Here is a 27,734-nt window from a genome sequence, read left to right as displayed (position 1 = left end):
TATCAGTTCTGTTATAATCACAGACATTATTTTAACAGTTTTAGAAACTTTAGAGTGTTTTCCATCCAAACCAACCAAGTGTATGCATATCCTAGCTTCTGGGCCCGAGTAACAGGCAGTTTACTTTGGGCACGCCTTTCATTTGGACGTCAAAATACTGCCCCCTACCCAAGAGAGGTTGAAGTAGTTTGCAATATCAGTGGGTTTGTGATGAATGAGCCATCTGATTCAATGAATGAAGGAGCCGAGTTGGCTTTTTTCCTGAAAATGTAATTTAAGGTGCCCCAGAGCTTTTTACTGTCATTCTTTATATAATTTATCTTTGTATCATAGTGTAGTTTATTTTTTATTTCGTATAGTCACATGATTTCTTTCTTATTTGCAGTACGTTTTCCAATCAGTTGGGCTGCCAGACCTTATTGCCATACCTTTTGCCTCATCCCTCTCAACCATACCATTTTTAAATTCCTCATCAATCCAATTAGATTTAACAGTTTTTATAATCATTTTCTTAATTGGTGCGTGTTTATTAGTAACTGGAATAAGTAGTTTCATAAATGCGTCAAGTGCAGCGTCTGGTTGCTCCTCATTACACACCACAGACCAGCAAATATTCTTTACATCATCAATATATGAATCCCTCAAAACTTTTTGTATGACCTTTTATTATTACGCCCAGCCTTTGGAACTTTGGTTTTCCTAGATATGGCTATCATCAAATGTATTTATAAAGTCCTTCTTACGTCAGCTGATATCTCAAGGTGCTGTACAGAAACCCAGCCTAAAACCCCAAACAGCAAGCAATGCAGGTGTAGAAGCACGGTGGCTAGGAAAAACTCCCTAGAAAGGCCAGAACCTAGGAAGAAACCTAGAGAGGAACCAGGCTATGAGGGGTGGCCAGTCCTCTTCTGGCTGTGCCGGGTGGAGATTATAACAGAACATGGCCAAGATGTTCAAATGTTCATAAATGACCAGCATGGTCAAATAATAATAATCACAGTAGTTGTCGAGGGTGCAGCACCTCAGGACTAATTTGTCAGTTGGCTTTTCATAGCCGATCATTCAGAGTATCTCTACCGCTCCTGCTGTCTCTAGAGAGTTGAAAACAACAGGTCTGGAACAGTTACCACGTCCGGTGAACATGTCAGGGTTCCATAGCCACAGGCAGAACAGTTGAAACTGGAGCAGCAGCACGGCCAGGTGGACTGGGGACAGCAAGGAGTCATCAGTCCAGGTAGTCCTGAGGCATGGTCCTAGAGCTCAGGTCCTCCGAGAGAGAGAAAGAGAATTCGAGAGATCAATCTTAAATTCACACAGGACACTGGATAAGACAAGAGAAATACTTCATATATAACAGACTGACCCTAGCCCCCCGACACATAAACTACTGCAGCATAAATACTGGAGGCTGAGACAGGAGGGGTCGGGAGACACTGTGGCCCCATCCCACGATACCCCCAGACAGGGCCAAACAGAAAGGATTTAACCCCACTCACTTTGCCAAAGCACAGCCCCCACACCACTGGAGGGATATCTTCAACTTTAGGCTGATGAACCTGTAGCCATATTACTTCAACAGTATTTAACATTAGATCGTCTCTAAGATTTACAGGAATGTGGTTCTGAATATAGACCTCAACACCGCCTACTAGAGGTCGACCGATTATGATTTTTCAACGCCGATACCGATTATTGGAGGGCAAGAAAAAGCCGTTACCGATTAACTTCTTGCGACTACAGGGGGTGCTGTTTTCTCATTAGCATAATTGCATTACAGATTAAACGGCTTCCTACTAAATTCTTTATCGTACAATATGCATATTATTACTATTATTGGATAGAAAACAGTCTCTAGTTTCTATAGGCGTTGGAATTTTGTCTCTGAGTGGAACAGAACTCATTCTACAGCAATTTCCCTGACATGGAGTCAGATTTCACACATTTTGGCCCCTGATCTGGAGTCAGTTTAAAGGCCACTGTGAACGCTATCAGGATACGGACACTGCTTACGTCTTCCCCTGGATGCCTTTACGTGATGACGATTTGAATGGTATCGATTGCGCAATCACAGCCCCTATAAAACAAAAACACGTGTAGGTAGGAACTCCTTTCCAGCTGCGTCGGACGCACGGTGGACACCGACCCGTTCTTTTTCCAAGCATTAGTGTAGCCAGTTATATTTCTCCGGTCATGTTTCTACTCGTTATAGGAGTTAAAAACATCATAAGGTAGTTAATTTAAACCGTTTTATAGCAATTTATATCCGTTTAGTGCGATTTTGGGACATTTATTTCTGAGACACTGTGAATCTCTGGGCACGGTTCCAGTTCATGCCGAACGCAATGGGCATTTCTACATGGCAAGAGGACAGCTTTCGACCAAAAGACGATTAGACCCAAGAAAGGATTCTTTGCCCAAGATTCTGATGGAAGAACAGCTCAAAGTAGGAACAATTTATTATGATAAATCGTGTTTCTGTCGAGAAATGTTAATCGCTTATGACGCCATCTTTTTAGACGTAGCTTCGCTTGGCGCAAACTGTATTGAAAAGTAAGGATAATTTAAAAAATGTAAATCAGCGATTGTATTAAGAATTAAATTGTCTATCAATCGCTGTCCACCCTATATTTTTTAGTCACGTTTATGAGTATTTATGTATACGACTAGATCACTGTCTAATATGGCGCACGACATTGTCTGACCAGCTGGGCAACTTTTGTCATTGTCTAACCATGATTTTGGTGGCTAAATATGCACATTTTCGAACAAACTGTATATGTATGTTGTAATGTGATGTTACAGGAGTGTCATCTGAAGAATTCTGAGAAGGTTAGTGAAAAAATTAATATATTTTGGCGATGTTTACGTTATCGCTCTCTTTGGCTAGAATCAATGCTCTGGTAACGTTTGCATATGTGGTATGCTAATATAACGATTTATTGTGTTTTCGCTGTAAGACACTTAGAAAATCTGAAATATTGTCTGTATTCACAGGATCTGTGTCTTTCGATTAGTGTATGCTGTGTATTTTTACGAAATGTTTGATGATTAGTAATTAGGTAAACACGTTGCTCTATGTATTTATTCTAGTCCATTTGTGACGGTGGGTGCAATTGTAAACTATGATATCTACCTGAAATATGCACATTTTTCTAACAAAACCTATCCTATACCATAAATATGTTATCAGACTGTCATCTGATGAGGTTTTTTCTTGGTTAGTGGCTATCAATATCTTAGTTTAGCCGAATTGGTGATAGCACCTGATGGAGTAAGAAACTGATGGAGTTAGAAAAGTGGTGTCTTTTGCTAACGTGGTTAGCTAATAGATTTACATATTTTGTCTTCCCTGTAAAACATTTTAAAAATCTGAAATGGTGGCTTTATTCACAAGATCTGTATCTTTCATTAGGTGTCTTGGACTTGTTATTTAATGATATTTAGATGCTACTATTTAATTGTGACGCTATGCTAGGCTATGCTACTCAGTGTGGGGGGGTGGGGGGTGATCCCGGACCCGGGGTAGATACTCGTGAAAGGTTAATCAGACGATTTTTATTCATTTATTTGTAATAATGACAATTACAACAATACTGAATGAACACTTATTTTAACTTAATATAATACATCAATAAAATGAATTTATCCTAAAATAAATAATGAAACATGTTAAATTTGGTTTAAATAATGCAAAAACAAAGTGTTGGAGAAGAAAGTAAAAGTGCAATATGTGCCATGTAAAAAAGCTAACGTTTAAGTTCCTTGCTCAGAACATGAGAACATATGAAAGCTGGTGGTTCTTTTTAATATGAGTCTTCAATATTCCCAGGTAAGAAGTTTTAGGTTGTAGTTATTATAGGAATTATAAGACTATTTCTCTCTATACCATTTGTATTCCATATACCTTTGACTATTGGATGTTCTTACACTGGCAATACTAAAGTGCCTTTAACAGTATAGCTTCCATCCCTCTCCTCGCCCCTACCTGGGCTCGAACCAGGAATAGATCGACAACAGCCACCCTCGAAGCATCGTCACCCATCGCTCCACAAAAGCCGCGGCAAGGGGAACAACTACTCCAAGTCTCAGAGCGAGTGACGTCACCGATTGAAACGCTATTAGCGCGCACCCCGCTAAGTAGCTAGCCATTACACATCGGTTACATCAGCCTAATCTCGGGAGTTGACAGGCTTGAAGTCATAAACAGCTCAATGCTTGAAGCATTGCGAAGAGCTGCTGGTAAAATACACGAAAGTGCTGTTTGAATGAATGCGTACGAGCCTGCTGCTGCCTACCATCGCTGTCAGACTGCTCTATCAAATATCAAATCATAGACTTAATTATAACATAATAACACACAGAAATACGAGCCTTTGGTCATTAATATGGTCGAATCCGGAAACTATAATTTAGAAAACAAAATGTTTATTCTTTCAGTGAAATACGGAACCGTTCCGTATTTTATCTCACGGGGGGCATCCCTAAGTCTAAATATTGCTGTTACATTGTACAACCTTCAATGTTATGTCATAATTATGTCCAATTCTGGCAAATTAATTACGGTCTTTGTTAGGAATAAATGGACTTCACACAGTTCGCAACGAGCCAGGCAGCCCAAACTGCTGCATATACCCTGACTGCTTGCACGGAACGCAAGAGAAGTGACACAATTTCCCTAGTTATAAGAAATTCATGTTAGCAGGCAATATTAACTAAATATGCAGGTTTAAAAATATATACTTGTGTATTGATTTTAAAGAAAGACCTTGATATCTATGGGTAGGTTTGGTGCAACGACAGTGCTAAATCATCACCCGTTTGGCAAAGTAGGCTGTGATTCGATGAGAAATTAACAGGCACCGCATCGATTATATGCAATGCAGGACACGCTAGATAAACTAATATCAACCATGTGTAGTTAACTTGTGATTATTTTAAGATTTTATTATTATTATTATTATTTACCGTTATTTTACCAGGTAAGTTGACTGAGAACACGTTCTCATTTGCAGCAACGACCTGGGGAATAGTTACAGGGGAGAGGAGGGGGATGAATGAGCCAATTGTAAACTGATTGATTGTTTTTTAAAGTTTAATGCTAGCTAGCATCTTAACTTGGCTTCTTGCTGCCCTCGCATACCAGGTAGTCAGCCTGCCATGCAGGCTCCTCATGGAGTGCAATGTAAGGCAGGTGGTTAGAGCATTGGACTAGTAACTGGAAGATTGCAAAAACGAATCCCCGAGTTGACAAGGTAAAAATCTGTCGTTCTGCCCCTGAACAAGGCAGATAACCCACCGTTCCTAGGCCGTCATTGAAAATAAGAATATGTTCTTAAATTACTTGCTTAGTTAAATAAAGGTGTAAAAAAAAAAAATATATATATCGGCCAAATCGGTATCCAAAAATACTGATTTACGATTGTTATGAGAACTTGAAATTGGCCCTAATTAATCGGCCATTACGATTTAATTGCTACCACTGTATCATCAAAGGTATTATCGAAGTGAGTTTCAGAGATAGTCAGAATATGAATGTCATCTGTTACAAGCAAGTTATTGACTTCATGGACCTTGTTTCTTAGGCTACATATGTTAATATGGGCTATTTTTTAGCACTTTTCTGTGTTGCTTGATTGCTTTTAATGCTTTACTGGGAAGCTTATCAGAGGTAGACTTAATCATGTTATTACATTGGAGCTGATAGTGCAGGGTGAGCTGCATAAAGTGGTCTTCCTACTATTGCACACCGCCTCAGTGCTAACAGTGTAACTCTGGTTTATAGGCTCATGATTACTGCTTACAATAGCTGTAGGATAAACGGATGTATTCGGTGCAATTAGGGGTACATAAATTAAATTACTTACATTGTGTTTGCCAATGCCCCTAAGATCATGCACATTTGATGCAGCATTATGACGACTCATTGTCACAATGTTAGGGTTTAACTGAGCTAGTCTTGGATCATTTACCAGTCATTGTTTCAACGCAGCCTTGGAATGCGTGGACAGAGTCCAGGAGCCAAGATGATTTGGATGGACTTCGTCATTCCTGCAGAGTATCTTCTGGTTCCAGAATGTGTCAAAGTTATCAATAAAAGTGACTCCAGCAGACCTACATGAATCTTTTAGACTGCTGGCATTAAACATCTGGCTGCCTAATCTTTCACACCGGCGGGCCAACGATGGTACTGGACATGACACTATTGGCTGTTTTTTGGAGTCTTTTAATGCTCAAATCAGTCATTTAAAATCCATTTTCAAATGTTCCGAGCTAACCCTCCTGATGTCGTTTGACCCCACATGGACTACGATAGTGTCCTCTCCCGGCATCTGTGGTAGAACAGTCGGAAACAGCCTTATGTCCTGTACTGGTGCTCCTGGGTAGCACAGGGTTTTTGCCTCGGGGACCGAGATGTTTCTCACCATAGACCCGACTATGATGACAGCTGGTGTAGTTGAATGGGCCGGTGGCTGGGAGCTCCGAGGATCTGAACCCAAGGTAGAAGCCACCGGAGAGGGACGAAGACGCAGGTACCTCCGGATCTGATCTTGATTGGGAAGCCACCAAGGATGAAGGCGCCGGAACCTCTGGATCCAGGGCGGCAAAGCTGTTTCTGGTCTGTCAGTTCCAGGCTCAACATCTCCATGGAGACTCCCGTTGCCAGAGGATGCCTTCTTTGACTTCCACGGTGAGTGACGTACCGCCATGGCTGGTTGGTTGGGTCGAGGTCAGCTCCGTTCTCCAGGGAAGAGGAATACCCTTCGGGGATGGAACCCTACCTAGCAACGGCCAGTCAGCTGTGGAGAGCCGTCACGGTGGCGAAGCTTCCACCAGACCAGAGCGGCGTCCGGCTACTGGGGTGAAAGAAAAAGTAGGTGGGCATGGGTTCCCCAGTAGTTTATGTAGGAATGACAAATCATTCAATAAACCCTAAACCTAATCTAAATCTTGTAATAAATAATGTGGAAATTGAGCAAGTTGAGGTGACTAAACTGCTTGGAGTGACCCTGGATTGTAAACTGTCATAAGCCAAACATATTGATACAACAGTAGCTAACATGGGGAGAGGTATGTCCATGTTAAAGCGCTGCTCTACCTTCTTAACAGCACTATCAACAAAGCAGGTCCTACAGGCCCTAGTTTTGTCTCACCTGGATTACTGTTCAGTCGTGTGGTCAGGTGCCACAAAAAGGGACTTTTTGCAGTTGGCTCAGAACAGGGCAGCATGGCTGGCCCTTGGATGCACACAAATAGCTTACATTAATAATATGCATGTCAATCTCTCCTGGCTCAAAGTGGAGGAGAGACTGACTTCATCACTAATTGTATTTGTGAGAGGTGTTGACATGTTGAATGCACCGAGCTATCTGTTTGAACTACTGGCACACAGCTCAGACACCCATGCATACCCCACAAATACATGCCATCAGAGGTCTCTTCACAGTCCCAAAGTCCAGAACCAACTATGGGAGGTGCATAGTACTACATAGAACCATGACTACATGGAACTCTATTCCATATCAAGTAACTGATGCAAGCAGTAGAATCAGATTTCAAAAACAGATTAAAATACACCTTATGGAATAGTGGGGACTGTGAAGCAACACAAACATAGGCACAGACACATGCATACACACACACGATAACATACGCACTATACACACACACATGGATTTTTTTACTGTAGATATGTGTTAGTTGTGGAGTGGGGGCCTGAGGGCACGCAGTGTGTTGTGAATGTATTGTAATGTTTTTTTTAAATTGTATAACTACCTTAATTTTGCTGGACCCCAGGAATAGTAGCTGCTGCCTAGGCAAGAACTAATGGGGATCCATAACAAATACAAATGAAAACAAGATAAATGCATTAAAATAACATCGCAGCGCTAGCTGCGCCACCAGAGTCTCTGGGTTCGCGCCCAGGCTCTGTCGCAGCCGGCCGCGACCGGGAGGTCCGTGGGGCGACGCACAATTGGCCTAGCGTCGTCCGGGTTAGGGAGGGTTTGGCCGGTAGGGATATCCTTGTCTCATCGCGCTCCAGCGACTCCTGTGGCGGGCCAGGCGCAGTGCAGGCGAGGGGGCCAAGTGCACTGTGTTTCCTCCGACACATTGGTGCGGCTGGCTTCCGGGTTGGAGGCGCGCTGTGTTAAGAAGCAGTGCGGCTTGGTTGGGTTGTGCTTCGGAGGACGCATGGCTTTCGACCTTCGTCTCTCCCGAGCCCGTACGGGAGTTGTAGCGATGAGACAAGATAGTAATTACTAGCGATTGGATACCACGAAAATTGGGGAGAAAAGGGGGTACGTTTTTTTGTTGTTTTTTTTAAATAAAAAAATGCATTAAAATATAAATATATTTAAATCATATTTAAATACATTTCATGTTCAATCAATTTGAGTTCTATTTTGCGAATTGTAGTCATTTTTGCTCAATCTATTTAATTTATTGAATGTTCTCTCTATGTGGCGTTTTGGGAAACACGTGTTACGTCTTCAGCGGTTGTAGGAAAGATGCATCATTAAAACACTCGTAAGTCTGACTTCCATCGCTATCGGGAAACCAGGCCCTGGTCAATAGATATTAGATACTCTAGGGAGAACCTTCAGATAACAGGAAGCCCACTCTGGAAGAGCTTCATCCATTACCACATAATCATGTCACTCATCATCCAGTTAGACAATCATTCCAATTGCCTGTGGAAACCCCTGTGGCCTCGCTCTTATACCCTCAGATATCCAGAACGGTTGAATATCGGACAATGCAAAGCGAATAAGCATGAGATTTATCCCTGTGTATAATGGATTCTTTATCTCTTAGGGAGGGTGTACATGGCCTAGTGGGTCCTTTTGTGAGGGAAATGGCTGTGACTAAGGCAGGTGCCCAGGGACTTCCCCAATATTGAACTGGAAGTGCCCCTTTTGATCTCTGATGCCCATTCATCCCACATTTACATTTTAGTCATGTAGCAGACACACTTATCCAGGGCCACTTACAGTTAGTGCATTCTGTGTTTGAGGCCTTCTGGCCCTGTGGCACAGAGAGTGTTGCAAGAGAAAATATCGAAGACAGTGAAGGGGGGCGGGGCAAGATGATACATGGAAGTGGATACAATTGACGAGGGACAGGGGGTGGAAGAGGGGGAGCACAGAGGCCAATGTGTTGGAATGCTAATGAGAGGGAGCGGTCGGTGGCTGTAACAAAGTAGCTTTCCCTCTGACATTCTGATCAATGTCTTCAGGGGGCCCAGGAGTTGCCCCTGCTCCTCTGCTTTATCTGCCACGTTAGCTCCCTCATGTCAGCCAGAGGAGCGCTGCTCAAAGGTACAATTGATTATCCTCCGGGCTGGTCTGCCCTCCTGTGCTCCCGGGGACCTGGGCACTATCCCTGCCGAGATATCGGGACAGGAGGGCCAAATCCATATGGTTTAAGTAAGCCTATGAGTTGTTGTTTTGGCCCTCAGCGGTGGGTTTAAATGCCAGGTGAGTTTAGTACTCCTTTTAAATGGGAACTGATCTGGTAGGCACAGGAGACATGGTTTTCTCTATAGAGCTGGTACAGTACATGTTGACTCGTGAGATTACACCTCGTGCTATTCTTCTCAGCATGGACCAAATATGACATTTGCCAGATGTAGCAGGCAGTGAAGCAATGTTGATTGAGGTACAACATTTTGATTTAGCTACAATATAACATGACATCTGATCAATATTCTCCACCATTCATTTTCATGGGTCATGTTGACAGCAGTGTTCTTCAGTGGCCACAAATAAATATATTGAGGTAAGCATTTCTGCCACTCTGTGAAAACACTTTCTCCCGCTGTCCCATCGGACTGATGCAAATATATTGGTGGGTGGGCACTGGGTAGTAAACAAAACAAAAATCCCTGGAAGTCAATCCATAGGTATGTCATTGCTGGCTGCAATTAAAGCCTGATTATTCAAAAGCATCATTATGGTGTGAGTAAAATATGTGTGTGTCACTCACAGCTGTTGTCTCTACTTCCCATGCTGTACCTGCATATCTAAATGGAAATTGGCAATCGTTCATTTGACAGTAACAAATATGAAATGGCAATTTTTTTACCATCCAAGATTTTTCTTTTTTTGTTAATCATAATTTTCCTGTTCGTCTCTCATTACATGTTCCTGTTCGTCTCTCATTACATATTCCTGTTCGTCTCTCATTACATGTTCCTGTTCGTCTCTCATTACATTTTTCCTGGTCTTTGACAAACATTTTGTCTGCTCAGCATGTTCTAGATTAATTAGTAGCTTGATTACAGTTGTTCCTTGAGCTGCAGGACAAATATATTGAAGTCTAAAAAGAAAAGTAATTGGTGCTGCTTACTGTCGTGTCTTTGGCATCATTAAACTGAAGACTTATTTGTAGTTTATCAAATCGATTCTCTGTAATTTTTATTACGTGATTAACTAATCAGGTAGATGTAATTAACTAGGAAGTCGGGGCACCAAGGAAAATATTCAGATTACAAAGTTCGAATTTTCCTAATATAACTTTCAGATATTTTAATATCTGATAAATTAATTATTCTTTACCTCACGTTAGTCTCATTCCAAACGTCGTAAATTGTTGGTTATCTGCACGAACCCAGTCTTCACTGAGTCATCCATACATCAATTGTCTTAAATCATTTATTTACTAACTAAATAATCACAGAAATGCACTAACAAACAGTAGATATAGTTACAAGGAAATAATAGCGGATGTGCCCTAGTGGGCTAAACCGGCATCGCGGCTTGGTGGACAAAAGGGAAGTGGAGGTCGATTTGAGATAAAAGACACTACAAAGTTGATAATTACAACAATTGAAATGCTAATCCTTTGTACATGAACGCTCACTCATTCGGGAATAATTGCAATCAATATATATATTTACGCTCAGTGTGTCGTCCTGTTCTTTGTTGGAAAGTTTGTTTCTGTTGGAGAGTTTGTTCGCCCTCTCTCCCTGTCGTGGTTAGAATGGGTAGTTCAGAGTAACATTCAGCAATGTCGTTATAGAATAGATGTTTCGCGGTTGTCGGTCTTCGCATTCAATGATACAGAATTCCTAGCTGCAGACTAGTAATTAGTATCAAAGATTTGTTCTTATTCTGTTGGTTCGATTGTCTGAGTTAACCACGTGGTATGGTTAAGAATTCAGCAATGGGCTCAAACCTTAGCCCTCTCATAATTAGGTAAGCTTGGTCTCTACTCAAACCTTAGCCCTCTCGTAATTGAGAGGAGCATGGTCTCTTACTCAAACCTTAGCCTTCTCATAATTGAGAGAAGCATGGTCTGAAGATAAATTCCCATGATGGGGGTTATATTCGGGAGAGCAGAAAGGGGCTGTCCCACGACGCCAGATCAATGTCTGTCCTCATGGGGCGGGCCTCTGATTTAGTTAAACTCCAAAGGGAATTGGAGTTTCCTTCATTAAACAGTCTACAATCACATTACATAATTTCAGAAATAGTTTCATCTTTACTCATTCATCCCATACAACAATTAGATGCAAGCCCACAACTGAGACTCTTGTATAAACAGGGTTATGGTAATGTGGCTGTATTGTCTCTCATGAGTTTCACAAAATTGTACCAAACGGACCAGTTCGTAGCTGGCTACTTCACCGACCTTTTTATGCATTCTGCAGAACATGAATATTGTTCAGTTCTCAAGGTCTGTGAGGTGGGAGAAGTTCCCTTGTTCTCTCAATGAAAACTCACTCTCTCTCTATACTGTCTGGCCATGAGGAAGAATCTCCTCCAGGAATTTATGACCTACCTAACAGCAGCGTGAGTGAGTGAGTGAGTTATACCCAAAGAGGGAAACGTCATGGCATTACGTTAGTAGTTGTTCCCAGAATTAACTTGACATATCCAACTGAAGGTACTTTTGGAATCACTAACCTTAGCCCTCTCGTAATTGAGAGAAGCATGGTCTGAAGATAAATTCCCATGATGGGGGTTATATTCGGGAGAGCAGAGAGGGCTTTAGTGTGACTTATTTCACCAGTGAGTTATGGTTTGGGAAGGCCTGTCGTGGTCTTAGCTAACACAGAGTTCCCCATCTCTCATGATCGTCTGTGCCTGGAGTTTGACATTACTCAACTCCGTCTCCGCAAAGACATTAATGACCCCTTAAAGAGCGACCTCCTTTAAAAAGCAACAGATCCCTTTTGAAAACCGCCTATGTGGCATTGATATGAGTCAGAAACAGTTATTCTAGTGTCAAAGTTGACTACAAAGTGTAAATGGGGTTTGGAACATCTATGCGTCACAACGGGTAAATTAAGGTTTTGATTTGACGATGTCCATTTGCCCACTGACATGGGGTGAACAGCTGCGGTGATTGCTCTCTATCCAATAGCATAGATAGTGAGACAGACCTGCCCAGCAGCTCTGACTTTGTTTACGTAAGACAACACGTCACACAATTTTCAACTTGAGAAATACTGCACCAGACACCTTAGTTAGATGTCAAACTAAAACGTCAACATTATTACAGATCTGAGTTATCTTAGATTCATTCTGGGGATTTTGAAGAAGGGGAATAGGCTTCCATATCTACAATGTCTCATGCCGGACAAACATCCTTAAACAAAGGCGGAATCGGTCAGGAAACACCTCCAAGACTGAAATCAATTTTTTCTAATGAGCAACAGAAAAACACGTACCAATCGGTATGTTCAGTGGCTCTGTAAAAGTACCTCAAATATACTCTGAGTTGTAGCATGTGACTTGACTATCTCATTCATGTGTCATACACTAAGCATTTAGCCACACCACTATTGGTTTCCCATGAGCGCCTGTGGTTTATGACTGGTGGGTATGCAGAATGTTTGGTCAGGAATGTCTGTGCCCCCCAACCCCACACCACCCCCTGTCTGTTTTCAGACCAGTCAAGATCTTCCACACCGATCTCGACAAACCATTTCTATACGGACCTCGCTTTGTACACAGGGCCATTGTCATGCTGAAACAGGAAAGTTGGAAGTACAGAATCGTCTAGAATGTAATTGTATGCTGTAGCATTAAGATTTCCCTTTACTGTAACTAAGGAGCCTAACCCGAACCATGAAAAACAGCCCTAGACCATTATTCCTCCTTCACCAAACTTTACAGTTGGCACTGTGCATTGGGGCAGATAATATTTCTCCTGGCATCCGCCAAACCCAGATTTATCCGTCGGACTGCCGGATGGTGAAGCATGATTCATCAGTTCAGATAACGCTGCTCCAGAGTCCAATGGCGGCAAGCTTTACAACACTCCAGCCAATGCTTGGTAAGGTGCATGGTGATCTTAGGCTTGTTTGCGGCTGCTCGGCCAAGGAAACCATTCTATAAGCGCCCAACGAACAGTTATTGTGCTGGCGTTGCTTCCAGAAGTAGTTTGGAACTCGGTGGTGAGTGTTGCACCCGAGGACAGATGTTTTTTTTACACGCTACATGTTTCAGCACTCGGCGGTCCCGTTCTGTGAGCTTTCTGGCCTACAACTTCGTGGCTGCGCCATTGTTGCTCCTAGACGTTTCCACTTCACAATAACAGCACTAACAGTTGCCCCGGGGCAGCTTTTAGCAGGGCAGAGAACTGACTTGTTGGAAAGGTGGCATCCGATGACGATGCCACGTTGAAAGTCACTGAGCTCTTTAGCAAGGCACTTCTACTGCCAATGTTTGTCAATGGAGATTGCATGGCTGTGTGCTCGATTTTATACACCTGTGTGGCTGAAATAGGAAAATTCACTAATTTGAAGGGGTGTCCACATACTTTTGTGTATATATAGTGTACTTTGTATCCTGCTTTTTCTCAAGTGTTTCCTTTATTTTGGCAGTTAACTGTATGTTGGTCATAGATGTCAAAGAATTTCAATCATACTGCATAACTGGAAATGCTAATTGACAGCATTCTCATTGTGGGACTGTGTATTGTGTCTGAGTAATTGAAGTTAGATATGGCTACAGACATGTATTATTTGGGATTGCTCTGCCAACTATAATGGCACATGGTGAATCAATTACGTCTCTTCAACTTGCTGCTGTTTAGTCTTGGCTAGCAGCGCTCTTCATCCTCCTGCTGCTCAGCTTCTTTCAAGCCCGTCATTTCCACTGTCCCTCGAGTGGATGAGCACAGGCTTCCTAACGATCCTTTTGACAAGTCGGCCCATACTTTGTCAGGAGTTGCAGTTCGGTAACCGACGGTTTCTTCTGCCTGTGGTCAGTGCGCCTGCAGGAAAGTTCTCAAGGTAATGCAGGGTCACTTATACACCAATAAAGCAGTCACAAGGAACCAGGCTGACGTAAAGCAGTCACCAGGAACTAGGCTGGGCGTAAAGCAGTCACCAGGAACCAGGCTGGGCGTAAAGCAGTCACCAGGAACCAGGCTGGGCGTAAAGCAGTCACCAGGAATCAGGCTGGGCGTAAAGCAGTCACCAGGAATCAGGCTGGGCGTAAAGCAGTCACCAGGAATCAGGCTGGGCGTAAAGCAGTCACCAGGAACCAGGCTGGGCGTAAAGCAGTCACCAGGAACCAGGCTGGGCGTAAAGCAGTCACCAGGAACCAGGCTGGGCGTAAAGCAGTCACCAGGAACCAGGCTGGGCGTAAAGCAGTCACCAGGAACCAGGCTGGGCGTAAAGCAGTCACCAGGAACCAGGCTGGGCGTAAAGCAGTCACCAGGCTGGGCGTAAAGCAGTCACCAGGCTGGGCGTAAAGCAGTCACCAGGCTGGGCGTAAAGCAGTCACCAGGCTGGGCGTAAAGCAGTCACCAGGCTGGGCGTAAAGCAGTCACCAGGCTGGGCGTAAAGCAGTCACCAGGCTGGGCGTAAAGCAGTCACCAGGCTGGGCGTAAAGCAGTCACCAGGCTGGGCGTAAAGCAGTCACCAGGCTGGGCGTAAAGCAGTCACCAGGCTGGGCGTAAAGCAGTCACCAGGCTGGGCGTAAAGCAGTCACCAGGCTGGGCGTAAAGCAGTCACCAGGCTGGGCGTAAAGCAGTCACCAGGCTGGGCGTAAAGCAGTCACCAGGCTGGGCGTAAAGCAGTCACCAGGCTGGGCGTAAAGCAGTCACCAGGCTGGGCGTAAAGCAGTCACCAGGAAGCAGGCTGACGTGAAGCAGCCAGGCTGAATGTGAACATGGATATTTCAGCTTTTTCTCTTCTCTCTGTCGTTGCCATGAAGAGGAGTATTGTGATGAATGCTACAACTACACTAATCTTTACTTTGTTCCATATCATATGCACTCTTTCAGCTTTCACTCTGTCCTGTTAGTTTCAACATGGAAATGGGGTAGAATTCACAGTGATTGATTTGTTTATTCCAGAGGTACCGCATGCTGATTTAATTTTCCTTGTTTAATTTCCCTTGTTTGTGTCTGTAGAGAGTGGTAACTTCTAGGAGGGGATTGAACTGTATCTCTCAGTTGTCAATGTTCCAGGATCACAGTATGTGCTCTAGTGAAAAATTATTTCATGCAGAGGTCTCTGTATTCATAGTGGATTGATATCAATGCCAGGCGGTGGCACATTGATTTGTTTGCCTCACCAGCTTGGCTCCTCTCACTGTGTGTGTGTGTGTGTGGGTTGAAGTATCTGGGGATTAAATTAATGCTGGTTCACCATATATGGCCATAGTGCTAGTCAGTGTATTTGAATCAAGGATACGTTTCCTCTATAGTTGACATAAGATACATTTCTAATTTGGTATGATTAGGGGAAAAACATATTGACTGTATATATTGGTTTCCATGACACCCTTCATGATTAGGCCAGTGTCTTTGAAAGTGTTGTCTTCACTGAGGGTTTGAGCTCTCTCTGGCTGACACGGTTAGCAGACAAGTGAAAGGTGCCCAACATCTACATGCATTACATGCATATATTTCAATACATTTGAAGCTCCTCTATTCCCATGTAAATGTGAGCTGTGTCTACAGAGCCACAGGGAGGTTACCCCGAGTGTTTGAACCATGTTTACTACAGTACAACCACTAGTACAAATGGGTTTAGGATTTATTTCAACTCAACTGTTGTTTTTTCTTGTCCTGGACTCTTGGCACCAGTGGAAGATATGTCACCTATTTTTTTGTTAATACACCTCCTGAGCCATGGCTCTAAGTACAGTATTTCCACTAGAAGAATTCCCCCACAATCTTTCCAACATTCTGCTTCAAATTGTCACATTTGTTTTCAACCAGAATTCTAACTGAGGAAAGGCCCAAATGCTCAAGGTTTATATACAACACTTAGATGTACATATGAAATCATATGAATAGAACTAGAAGTCCTCTTCAGAAATTGAAAAGAAAACTGAACATAAAATCACTTTACATCAGAAGAATGGACCCGCCAGTACGTCGGGTTAGAATGGACCCGCCAGTACGTCGGGTTAGAATGGACCCGCCAGTACGTCGGGTTAGAATAGACCCGCCAGTATGTCGGGTTAAATGGACCCGCCAGTACGTCGGGTTAGAATGGACCCGCCAGTACGTCGGGTTAGAATGGACCCGCCAGTACGTCGGGTTAGAATGGACCCGCCAGTATGTCGGGTTAGAAGCAGAAAGGGACAGTACCGAAGCAGAAAGGGACAGTTGCCTCTTACATTTGTGTACATTGTAAAAAATCTTATTTAAATACATGAATGAACACTTAACTAAACTGAGTCTTCATGATATGACCTTGCCACGAGCAGCTAGATGTTGGCATCTTTCGAATAACGAAAGGCGAGGGGACATTTGGCCCATAGACTTGACCTTGAAACTTGCAAAGAATGGGGTGGAGCTACTGTCCTGCTTCCCCCCCCCCCCCCCCCCAGAACTTAGTCGAGCATTCGACGCAATATGCACAATTTTAGTTCTGAGTTTCTGAGATTACTCCCTGCCTAAGTACCACTATCCCTACTGTACTGTATGTAAGGTGCTAAACATATGGTCACATCAGTGACGTTTTCTGTACAACTCTATCAGTTTCCTATCAGTGTTTGATGTGCGCGAGAGCTCTGTCGGTTTTCTAAATTCAGCTCAGCTTCCTCTCTTCCCCATCTCTGCTCTGTCTGCCAGGCACCATCAAACACTTAGGTGGGAGATTACTCCTCTGATTCTCGTCACAACAGAGCCTTGTGTCTGTTTAAAGCCAATCAAAATGGAGGCGCTTACTTTCAATGTCCTTTTTTTAGACAAGCCTAAATTGCTTGGCTTCTTGTTTACTCTTCAGACAGAGCGTTACCTAGGATGGCAGGAGGCCTGCTGGAGGCTACGGGTCTTAATGAGAATGTTTTATGTATCATCTGTCGACCCAGCGGGGACTCTGTAACCGTTGTCTGGCATTTTAGCCACTCTCTGATTCTAATTAAGTGTTCTCGGTGTACACTGCCGGATGAATATTTCATGAGAAATGTGAGCGGGTCACATTGTGACGCGCTGCATGGCGTGCACGTGAAGAGGCCACAAGGACCATGCAGTAGGCTATACAAAACAACTCATCAGCCGTGCTTGTTTTTCTTCACACTATGTCTAGTCTTTCATATCCCCTCCCTACAGTGTCTTCTTACTGACACCTCGTTTCTATTACGCAGCTCAGAGGGAGCTATATTACATGAAGTATGATGTCTGTGCAGAGAGAAGGGCGTGCCGCAGTTTGTTTGGTACACATCCAGTGTCAAGGGCTTGGGTAAGCCAGGGTTGGTTTACTTCACTACTTTACATCCATTCGAAGAAGCATGGACTTTAATGTGAATGCAGTCCTAACAGTAATGTAGGTTAGGAATCATCCTGTGGAGGGTGTACATGTGCTATGTTCCAGTCAGGCACAGACTGTACACGTTTGCCTGTAGATCAAAGGAAATGGCCTCTTCTTCAGTGAAATCGTGTTATAGTGCCAACCAGTTCTGGACTCAAATACATGCGTTTTTAATGATTTTTTATTTTAAATACTTCTCTGGTGTGTGTTTTTTTTTTTTTTTTTTTAGATAATTTCCTAGAAATACTAGGGTATGTGAAATTACAGTATATACCCCTAAGACCAGCCAGACCTGGGTTCAAATACATTGACTATTTTAATATTTGTATTTGAAAATACATTTGGAAAGTATAAAATATAAATCTATTTCCAAATACATTCAAATATTTGAATTTTCAAATATTTTTTTTCTAAATACTTTTCAAAGTATGTGAAAGTAATTTAAATAATACATTAAATAATACAAATTACAAATATTTGAACCCATATCTGGTGCCTAGACATATCCACTGACAGGTATCTGGAGCAGGATCTGGAATTTACACTGTACGCGTATGGAAACATAGTGAAATGCATATATTAAAATGCCGGAGCCTTGCCAGTACATTGCTAATCACCCATATTCCGTTTCATGTTATACCCGCTACGTGTCATCTCAAACATGTTATAGACGGTTTACCTCTTTATGACAGACTGAGTAGAAAACACCATCTCCAAGGAAGGTTAAAAAAATAATTGCTCAGTCTGTGTCAATGTAGTTCCCCTAACAGCCATAACTTGATTACTGTAGGAGACACCAGGCAGTAGATAATGGTCTAATGGGAGACCTGCTGGTGTTCAGCTGGGGCACTAAATAGTCCACTACTGAAGTCGTGTGTGTTTCAGGTACTGTCTGTAAAGTAGATCAGGCATCCATCGATCCAGCAGCTTTAGGAGGTCCTCTCTAGGCCCAGATGGTATCATAGTTGACCTCTACTCTGGGGACTATGGCCAGCTATTTTATGCCTTTAGTTCTCCTAAAAAAAGGTAGAGTCGTGTCATGTCTTGTCTTGTAACTCCTGTAGGAAGCATTGATTGATGTCACAATCTTACTCTAGTGTTGTCGCTCGCTCTCTCTCTCGCTCCATGGAGGCTCATCGTGGGCACTCCATGTCAATGACGTTGACGCGGGGAATCGCTGCGCTCTCTCACCCATACCCGTAGCCGTAGCTGCTGGTGATTGGGCTCTAGTGGATTAGCCCATCTGTCATATTGATATCTCAAAGGGCTGATCTGAGGCGCCATCGTTTACGCAAGCAAGACTTGCCTTCCATTACAGCTTCACCAAACCGTCACGAGAGTGTGTAACTTTTTTATTTTTTTTTATCTGTAAGCAATTTTTGGGGGGGCCCGGAGATTTCAACATGATATCTAAAGTTATTCAACCAGCGTATTGGAACACACAACACCAGCTAACCCTTGTTTCTCTCTTTTAAAGGCAGATAATTGGTCCTTTTTGGCCATTGATTGTTTTCAGTGTCCTAATGAATTTGTGTGTCCCCTTTCTCCCTCAGCTGCCGGCATAAACAGTGGAAGACGGAGCTGCCTGCTTCTAGTGTTATCATCACTTTCCACAATGAGGCCCGCTCAGCTCTGCTCCGCACCGTGGTCAGGTGAACACACACACACACACACACACACACACACACACACACACACACACACACACACACACACACCCTCTCTCTCTCTCTCTGACAGGCTAGGCCTGGAGATGCTAACCCATGTCTAACCCTCTCCTCTGCCCTCCCTGTCCAGTGTTCTTAAGAAGAGTCCTCCCCACCTTGTCAAGGAGATAATCCTGGTTGATGATTACAGTGACAACCGTGAGTTGCTGTTTGAGTGTTAACTCTCTGTTTTGCCCTGTCACTCTGGATCAGTACTGGCACTGGTTGACAGGCTCCAGGTCCTTCTCTCCCTCGCCACCCGGTCTGTAAACTAAAGCCCCTGTCCTGAACCATCTCTCAGGCTCCGTCCCTCTAAACTCTGGGTGACCCTTAAGGGCACGTGCCTCCAGCTCAGGCATCACACCTATCATTCATCTTTTCCTCCTGAGTTTTCATAGAGGTCTCTTTTACCCGTCAGCCTTTTGAAATAGATTAAAGCGATCTTTGAGTCGTTCTAGAGTTGTCTGTTAGACAGTGTCGGCGTCACTGGAGGGCCACTAAGTAAACCATTGGTTCCGCTTTAAATGAAACATAACTTTTATGGCTGAAAAGAAGTCTTCATAAAGCCCTTATAAGTCCTATATAGATGTTTATTTGACGTGTGTGTATGTATATAGATGGTTTATTTTAGTAACCAAGGTTTGTGTCTCGTGGTTCAGCTGAAGATGGAGCCTTGTTGGGGAAAATTGAGAAGATCCGGGTTCTTCGAAACGATCGACGAGAAGGTGAGTGGATAAATGGGAAATGCATTTGAAGGAAAAAAAACTGCTAGTTGAAAATGATTGGTCAGGCTTTAGTCATCATCATAGTATTTGATGCCCATTGTCCTTGACCTTGTCCAACACTGCATGTACCCTAATCAAATCAACTGAAGTGATTTGCCACTTTTAACAGCAGAGAAGGATCATTAGGGCTAGGAAAGGAAACCTCAACAGGTTTATTGGGGCCAATGGGGAGAAAATATACACTCCAAAGCAATGAAGAGTTTGTAAGAACAAGTATATTTTTGTAAAGTGCTTTGTGTGCTCTCCAATAGAATGACTATTAGGTCAAAAAGACTTGGCTGCAGTCCTCTGTTCATTATTGCTATCTCTGCAAAACTGATTGTCGTTTACAACTCCACAATAGCACACCACACTCTGCCTCTCTCAACCAATGGCACACCACACTCTGCCCCTCTCAACCAATGGCACACCACACTCTGCCCCTCTCAACCAATGGCACACCACACTCTGCCCCTCTCAACCAATGGCACACCACGCTCTGCCCCTCTCAACCAATGGCACACCACACTCTGCCCCTCTCAACCAATGGCACACCACACTCTGCCCCTCTCAACCAATGGCACACCACACTCTGCCCCTCTCAACCAATGGCACACCACACTCTGCCCCTCTCAACCAATGGCACACCACACTCTGCCCCTCTCAACCAATGGCACACCACACTCTGCCCCTCTCAACCAATGGCACACCACACTCTGCCCCTCTCAACCAATGGCACACCACACTCTGCCCCTCTCAACCAATGGCACACCACACTCTGCCCCTCTCAACCAATGGCACACCACACTCTGCCCCTCTCAACCAATGGCACACCACACTCTGCCCCTCTCAACCAATGGCACACCACACTCTGCCCCTCGCAACCAATGGCACACCACACTCTGCCCCTCGCAACCAATGGCACACCACACTCTGCCCCTCTCAACCAATGGCACACCACACTCTGCCCCTCTCAACCAATGGCACACCACACTCTGCCCCTCTCAACCAATGGCACACCACACTCTGCCCCTCTCAACCAATGGCACACCACACTCTGCCCCTCTCAACCAATGGCACACCACACTCTGCCCCTCTCAACCAATGGCACACCACACTCTGCCCCTCTCAACCAATGGCACACCACACTCTGCCCCTCTCAACCAATGGCACACCACACTCTGCCCCTCTCAACCAATGGCACACCACACTCTGCCCCTCTCAACCAATGGCACACCACACTCTGCCCCTCTCAACCAATGGCACACCACACTCTGCCCCTCTCAACCAATGGCACACCACACTCTGCCCCTCTCAACCAATGGCACACCACACTCTGCCCCTCTCAACCAACTAAGCGAGAATTGAATTATCTAACCCAGGATTAAAGTTCATATGACCTAGCACTTCAGCAGGTAATAGGTGACTTCAAACCAAGTCAGTTAAAACATACCAGATGGCTTCAAACCAAGTCATTTAAAACATACCAGATGACTTCAAACCAAGTCATTTAAAACATATCAGATGGCTTCAAACCAAGTCATTTAAAACATAACAGATGGCTTCAAACCAAGTCATTAAAAACATACCAGATGACTTCAAACCAAGTCATTTAAAACATACCAGATGACTTCAAACCAAGTCATTTAAAACATACCAGATGACTTCAAACCAAGTTATTTAAAACATACCAGATGACTTCAAACCAAGTCATTTAAAACATACCAGATGACTTCAAACCAAGTCATTTAAAACATACCAGATGACTTCAAACCAAGTCATTAAAAACATACCAGATGACTTCAAACCAAGTCATTAAAAACATACCAGATGACTTCAAACCAAGTCATTAAAAGCATACCAGATGACTTCAAACCAAGTCATTAAAAGCATACCAGATGACTTCAAACCAAGTCATTAAAAGCATACCAGATGACTTCAAACCAAGTTATTAAAAGCATACAAATTCACGCTCTGTATAAAAATGCACTCAGATAATGTCGCTCTAGATAAGTGTAGTATCCTTAAAGGTTTCTTAGAGTTACGACTCATGAGACTTAAGTACGGTTTAGTATTTAACTTAGAATTACATTCTAAGAGTTAGTAACTTAGAATTACATTCTCTAATGCACCTGGCTTAAGCTACCCGACGTTTTCTTAATCATAGTTATATAGGCAGACATATGAAATAGCTACGGATAGCGGGAAGCAAACCCCCGTCTTGAGTCAATACTGCCATCTATTGGTAAACATAAATATACCAGGTTACTACAATAAGTGTCTGCTAAATGACTAAAATGTATAAAGTAAATTTAACCATTTTAATCAGGGGGTATTTTTAAGATTTGTATTAATAATGTGAAAAGTTTTAATGTAAATAAATATTTAAATATGAGTAGCCAACTATTGTGATATGCACATCCCAAACTTCAGAGAACTGGTACTGTATACATAGAAATGAGAGGCCTGCACACACATGAATAAACCATTGTGTATTTGTAGATGACATATTGATAAGAGCACCAGGCGTGTTACTCCTCCACAGGTCTGATGAGATCGCGGGTGAGAGGGGCCGACACAGCCACTGCCAGTGTTCTCACCTTCCTGGACAGCCATTGCGAGTGTAATGAACACTGGCTGGAACCACTCCTGGAAAGGGTGGCAGAGGTTAGTGTGTACCATAGACATCAAAACTATGAAATAACACATAGAATCATGTACTAACCAAAAAAGTGTTAAACAAATCAAAATATATTTTATATTTGAGATTTGTCAAAGTAGCCACACATTGCCTTGATGACAGCTTTGCACACTCCTGGTACTCTCAACCAGCTTCACCTGGAATGCTTTTCCAACAGTCTTAAAGGAGTTGAGCCCTTGTTGGCTGCTTTCCCTTCACTCTGCGGTCCAACTCATCCCAAACCATCTCAATTAGGTTGAGGTCGGGTGATTGTGGAGGCCAGGTCATCTGATGCAGCTCTCCATCACTCTCCTTCTTAGTCAAATTCCTTTACACAGCCTGGAGGTGTGTTGGGTCATTGTCCTGTTGGAAAACAAATTATAGTCCGACCAAGGTGAAACCAGATGGGATGGCGTATTGCTGCAGAATGCTGTGGTAGCCATGCCTTGGATTCTAAATAAATCAGACAGTGTCACAACAAAGCACCATAACACCACCTCCTCCATGCTTCACGGTGGGAACCACACATGCAGAGATCATCTGTTCACCTACTCTGCATCTCACAAAGACACGGCGGCTGGAAAAAATCTCAAATTTGGATTCATCAGACCAAAGTACAGATTTCCACCGGTCTAATGTTCATTCCTTGTGTTTCTTGGCCCAAGCAAGTATCTTCTTCTTATTGGTGTCCTTTAGTAGTAGTTTCTTTGCAGAAATTCGACCATGAAGGTCCGATTCACGCAGTTTCCGCTGAACAGTTGATGTTGAGATGTGTCTGTTACTTGAACAATTTCTGAGGCTGGTAACTCTAATGAACTTATCCTCTGCAGCAGATGTAACTCTGGGTCTTCCTTTCCTGTGGCGGTCCTCATAAGAGCCAGTTTCATCACAGCTCTTGATGATTTTTCGAACTGCACTTGAAGAAAGTTATTGGAAATGTGCCTTATTGACTGAACTTCATGTATTAAAGTAATGATGATGGACTGTCATTTCTCTTTGCTTATTTGAGCTGTTCTTGCCATAATATGGACTTGGTCTTTTACCAAATAGTGCTATCTTCTGTATACTACCCCTACCTTGTCACAACACAACTGATTGGCTCAAAAGCATTAAGAAGGAAAGACATTCCACAAATTCACTTTAAACAAGGCACACCTGTTAATTGAAATGCATTCCAGGTGACTACCTCATGAAGCTGGTTGAGAGAATGCCAAGAGTGCGCAAATCTGTCATCAAGGCAAAGGGTGGCTACTTTGAAGAATCTCACAAATAAAATATATTTAGATTTGTCTAACACTTTTGTGGTTACTGTATGATTCCATATGTGATTTCATAGTTTTACACACACATACAGTGCCTTCGGAATGTATTCGGACCCCTTGACTTTTTACACACATATATATATATATACGCACACATCCTGGACATGCAATCTTATCCCAGAGGCCGACCCAAAACAACGTGGTCGCCGCATGAGAGGAGCGGCCTACTGGTCAGACTCAGAAGGCGAGCACACCACCGCTTCCTAGCATATTACTCGCCAATGTCCAAACTCTAGATAACAAGGTGGACGAAATTACGGCTCGAGTTGCCTTCCAGAGAGACATCAGAGATTTTAACATTCTTTGTTTCACGGAAACATGGCTCACTCCGGATACTTTGTCAGTCGGTACAGCCACCCGGTTTCTTCAAACATCGCGCCGACAGAAACAAACATCTCGCTGGAAAGAAGGGCGGAGGTGTGTGCCTTGTGATTACACCATGCGTCAGTAATCATAACAATCTACAGGAACTCAAGTCCTTATGTTCACCTGGCCTAGAATTCCTTACAATCAAATGCCGACCGCATTATCTTCCAAGAGAATTCTTTTAGATTAGTCACAGCTGTGTATATCCCCCCAAGCAGATACCGCGTTGGCCCTAAAATAACTTCGGTGGACTTTATGTAAATTGGAAACCATACGTCCTGAGGCCTTGTAGCTGGGGATTTTAACAAAGCTAACCTTAGATCAATACTCCCTAAATTCTATCAGCATATCAAATGCGTGACACGAGCTGGTAGCATTCTGGATCATTGCTACTTGAACTTCCGCGATGCATACAAAGCCCTCCCGCGCCCTGCCTTTGGCAAATCTGACCATGAATCCATTTTGTTGCTCCCAGCCTATAGACAGAAACTAAAACAGGAAACGCCTGTGCTCAGGTCAATACAACGCTGGTCTGACCAATCGGATTCCACTCTTCAAGATTGCTTCGATCACGTGGACTGGGAAATGTTCCGGATAGCCTCAAACAACAACATTGATGTATACGCTGACTTGGTGTGCAAGTTTATTAGCAAGTGCATCGGAGATGTCGTACCCACTGACTATTAAAACCCCTAACCAGAAACCGTGGATTAATGGCAGCATTCGCGCAAAACTGAAAGCACGAACCACCGCTTTTAATCATGGCAAGGCGACCGGAAACATGACTGAATACAAACAGTGTAGCTATTCCCTCCGCAAGGCAATCTAACAAGCAAAGCGTCAGTATAGAGACAAAGTAGAGTCGCAATTCAACGGCTCAAACACGAGACGCATGTGGAAGGGTCTATAGTCAGTCACGGATTACAAAAAGAAAACCAGCCCCAATGCGGACATTGACGTCTTACTCCCAGACAAGTTAAACAACTTCATTGCTCGCTTTGAGCACAATACAGTGCCACTGACACGGCCCGCTAACAACGTGAGTAAAACGTGTTAACCCTCGCAAGGCTGCCGGCCCAAACAGCATCCCTAGCCGCGTCCTCAGAGACCAGCTGGTTGGTGTGTTTACAGACATATTCAACCAATCCCTATCCCAGTCTGTTGTCCCCACATGCTTCAAGATGGCCACCATTGTTCCTGTTCCCAAGAAAGCTAAGGTAATGAACTAAATGACTATCGCCCCATTGCACTCACTCCTGTCATCATGAAGTGCTTTGAGAGACTAGTCAAGGATCATATCACTTCCACCCTACCTGATACCCAAGACCCACTCCAATTTGCTTACCGCCCCAATAAGTCCACTGATGATGCAATCGCCATCACACTGCCCTATCCCATCTGGAAAAGAGGAATACCTATGTAAGAATGTTGTTTATTGACTACAGCACAGCATTTAACGCCATAGTACCCTCCAAACTCGCCCTGTGCAGCTGGGTCCTGGACTTTCTGACGGGTCGCCTCCAGGTGGTGAGGGTAGGAAACAACATCTCCACCCTGCTGATCCTCAACACTGGGGCCCCACAAGGGTGCGTTCTAAGCCCTCTCCTGTACTCCCTGTTCACCCATGACTGCGTGGCCATGCACGCTTCCAACTCAATCATCAAGTTTGCAGACGATACTACAGTGGTAGGCCTGATTGCCAAGAACGACGAGGCGGACTACAGGGAGGAGGTGAGGGCACTCGAAGTGTGGTGTCGGAAAAACAACCTCTCACTAAACTTCAACAAAACAAAGGAGAGATGATCGTGGACTACAGGAAGCAGCAGAGGGATGTGTGTGCCCCCCCCCCACCCCCCCATCTACATCGATGGGACAGTAGTGGAGAAGGTGGGAAGTTCCTCGGCGTACACATCACAAACTGAAATGGTCCACCCACACAGCGCCTCCTCAACCTCAAGAGGCTGAAGAAATGTGGCTTGTCATCTAAAACACTCACAAATATTTACAGATGCACAATCAAGAGCATCCTGTCAAGCTGTATCACCGCCTGGTACAGCAATTGCACCACGATCAACCGTAAGGCTCTCCAGAGGGTCGTACGGTCTGCACAACGCATCACCAGGGGCAAACTACCTGCCCTCCAGGACACTTACAGCTCCCGATGTAACAGGAAGGCCAAAAGATCATCAAGGACAACATTCACCCGAGCCACTGCCTGTTCACCCCGCTATCATCCAGAAGGCGAGGTCAGTATAGGTGCATCAAAGCTGGAAAACAGCTTCTATCTCAAGGCCATCAGACTGTTAAACAGCCATCACTAACATAGAGAGGCTGCTGTCAACATACAGACTCAAATCTCTGGCCACTTAAATAAATGGAGTTAATAAAGGTATCACTAGTCACTTTAAATAACGCCACTTTATTATTGTTTACATATCCTACATTACTCATCTCATATGTGTTTACTGTATTCTATACCATCTACTGCATCTTGCCTACGCCATCGCTCACCCATATATTTATATGTACATATTCTTATTCATCCCTTTACATTTGTGTGTATAAGTTAGTTGTTGTGAAATTGTTAGAATCCTTGTTAGATATTACTACATAGTCGGAACTAGAAGCACAAGCATTTCTCAGCATTTCTCTACACTCGCATTAACATCTGCTAACCATGTGTATGTGACCAATACAATTTTATTTGATTTGACACACACTCCGGACTCCCGACATTGCTCATCCTAATATTTCTATTTCTTAATTCCATTATTTTAATTTTAGATGTGTGTGTATTGTTAGATATCACTGATCTGTTGAAGTTAGGAACAGAAGCATTTCGCTACACCCGCAATAACATCTGCTAAATATGATTATTTGACCCCTAAAATGTTACTTGATTTAAAGAGCTCTAACTCACCGTTGGCTTGACAAAACTTCAATGGAACACAGTTACTGCTGTAGTTTTCTGCTGCTTCATCAAAAGACTTGGAATAGTTCTGGAATGATCCAATCCATCTGACTGATGTCACGCTCAGCAAATCTTGTACTTCCCTCTTGGAAATCTATTTGTGTTTTGGCTGTGTTAAGCTCATACATTTAAGTGAATATGTGGACAAAAGTTTGACTCGCCGCAGATCTGTTTTGGACTGTAATTTGTTATTCAGCTTTTAT

General features: G+C 43.5%; 1 protein-coding gene across 1 annotated transcript in view; it reads left to right on the top strand.

Annotated features, from left to right (window-relative positions):
• The window catches only part of LOC129863444 (polypeptide N-acetylgalactosaminyltransferase 2-like), a 130,692-nt gene that overhangs the window by 86,738 nt on the left and 16,220 nt on the right, over positions 1-27,734 (top strand). Inside the window, exons 4-7 of the mRNA XM_055935450.1 lie at positions 19,276-19,374; positions 19,520-19,587; positions 20,088-20,153; positions 22,738-22,859. Coding sequence (XP_055791425.1) covers positions 19,276-19,374; positions 19,520-19,587; positions 20,088-20,153; positions 22,738-22,859 — 355 coding nt within the window. The remainder of the gene's footprint in view (positions 1-19,275; positions 19,375-19,519; positions 19,588-20,087; positions 20,154-22,737; positions 22,860-27,734) is intronic.

This window comes from Salvelinus fontinalis, chromosome 1, assembly GCF_029448725.1.
Source record: "Salvelinus fontinalis isolate EN_2023a chromosome 1, ASM2944872v1, whole genome shotgun sequence".
NCBI lineage: Eukaryota > Metazoa > Chordata > Actinopteri > Salmoniformes > Salmonidae > Salvelinus > Salvelinus fontinalis.
This window is presented reverse-complemented; position numbering and strand designations above follow the sequence as displayed.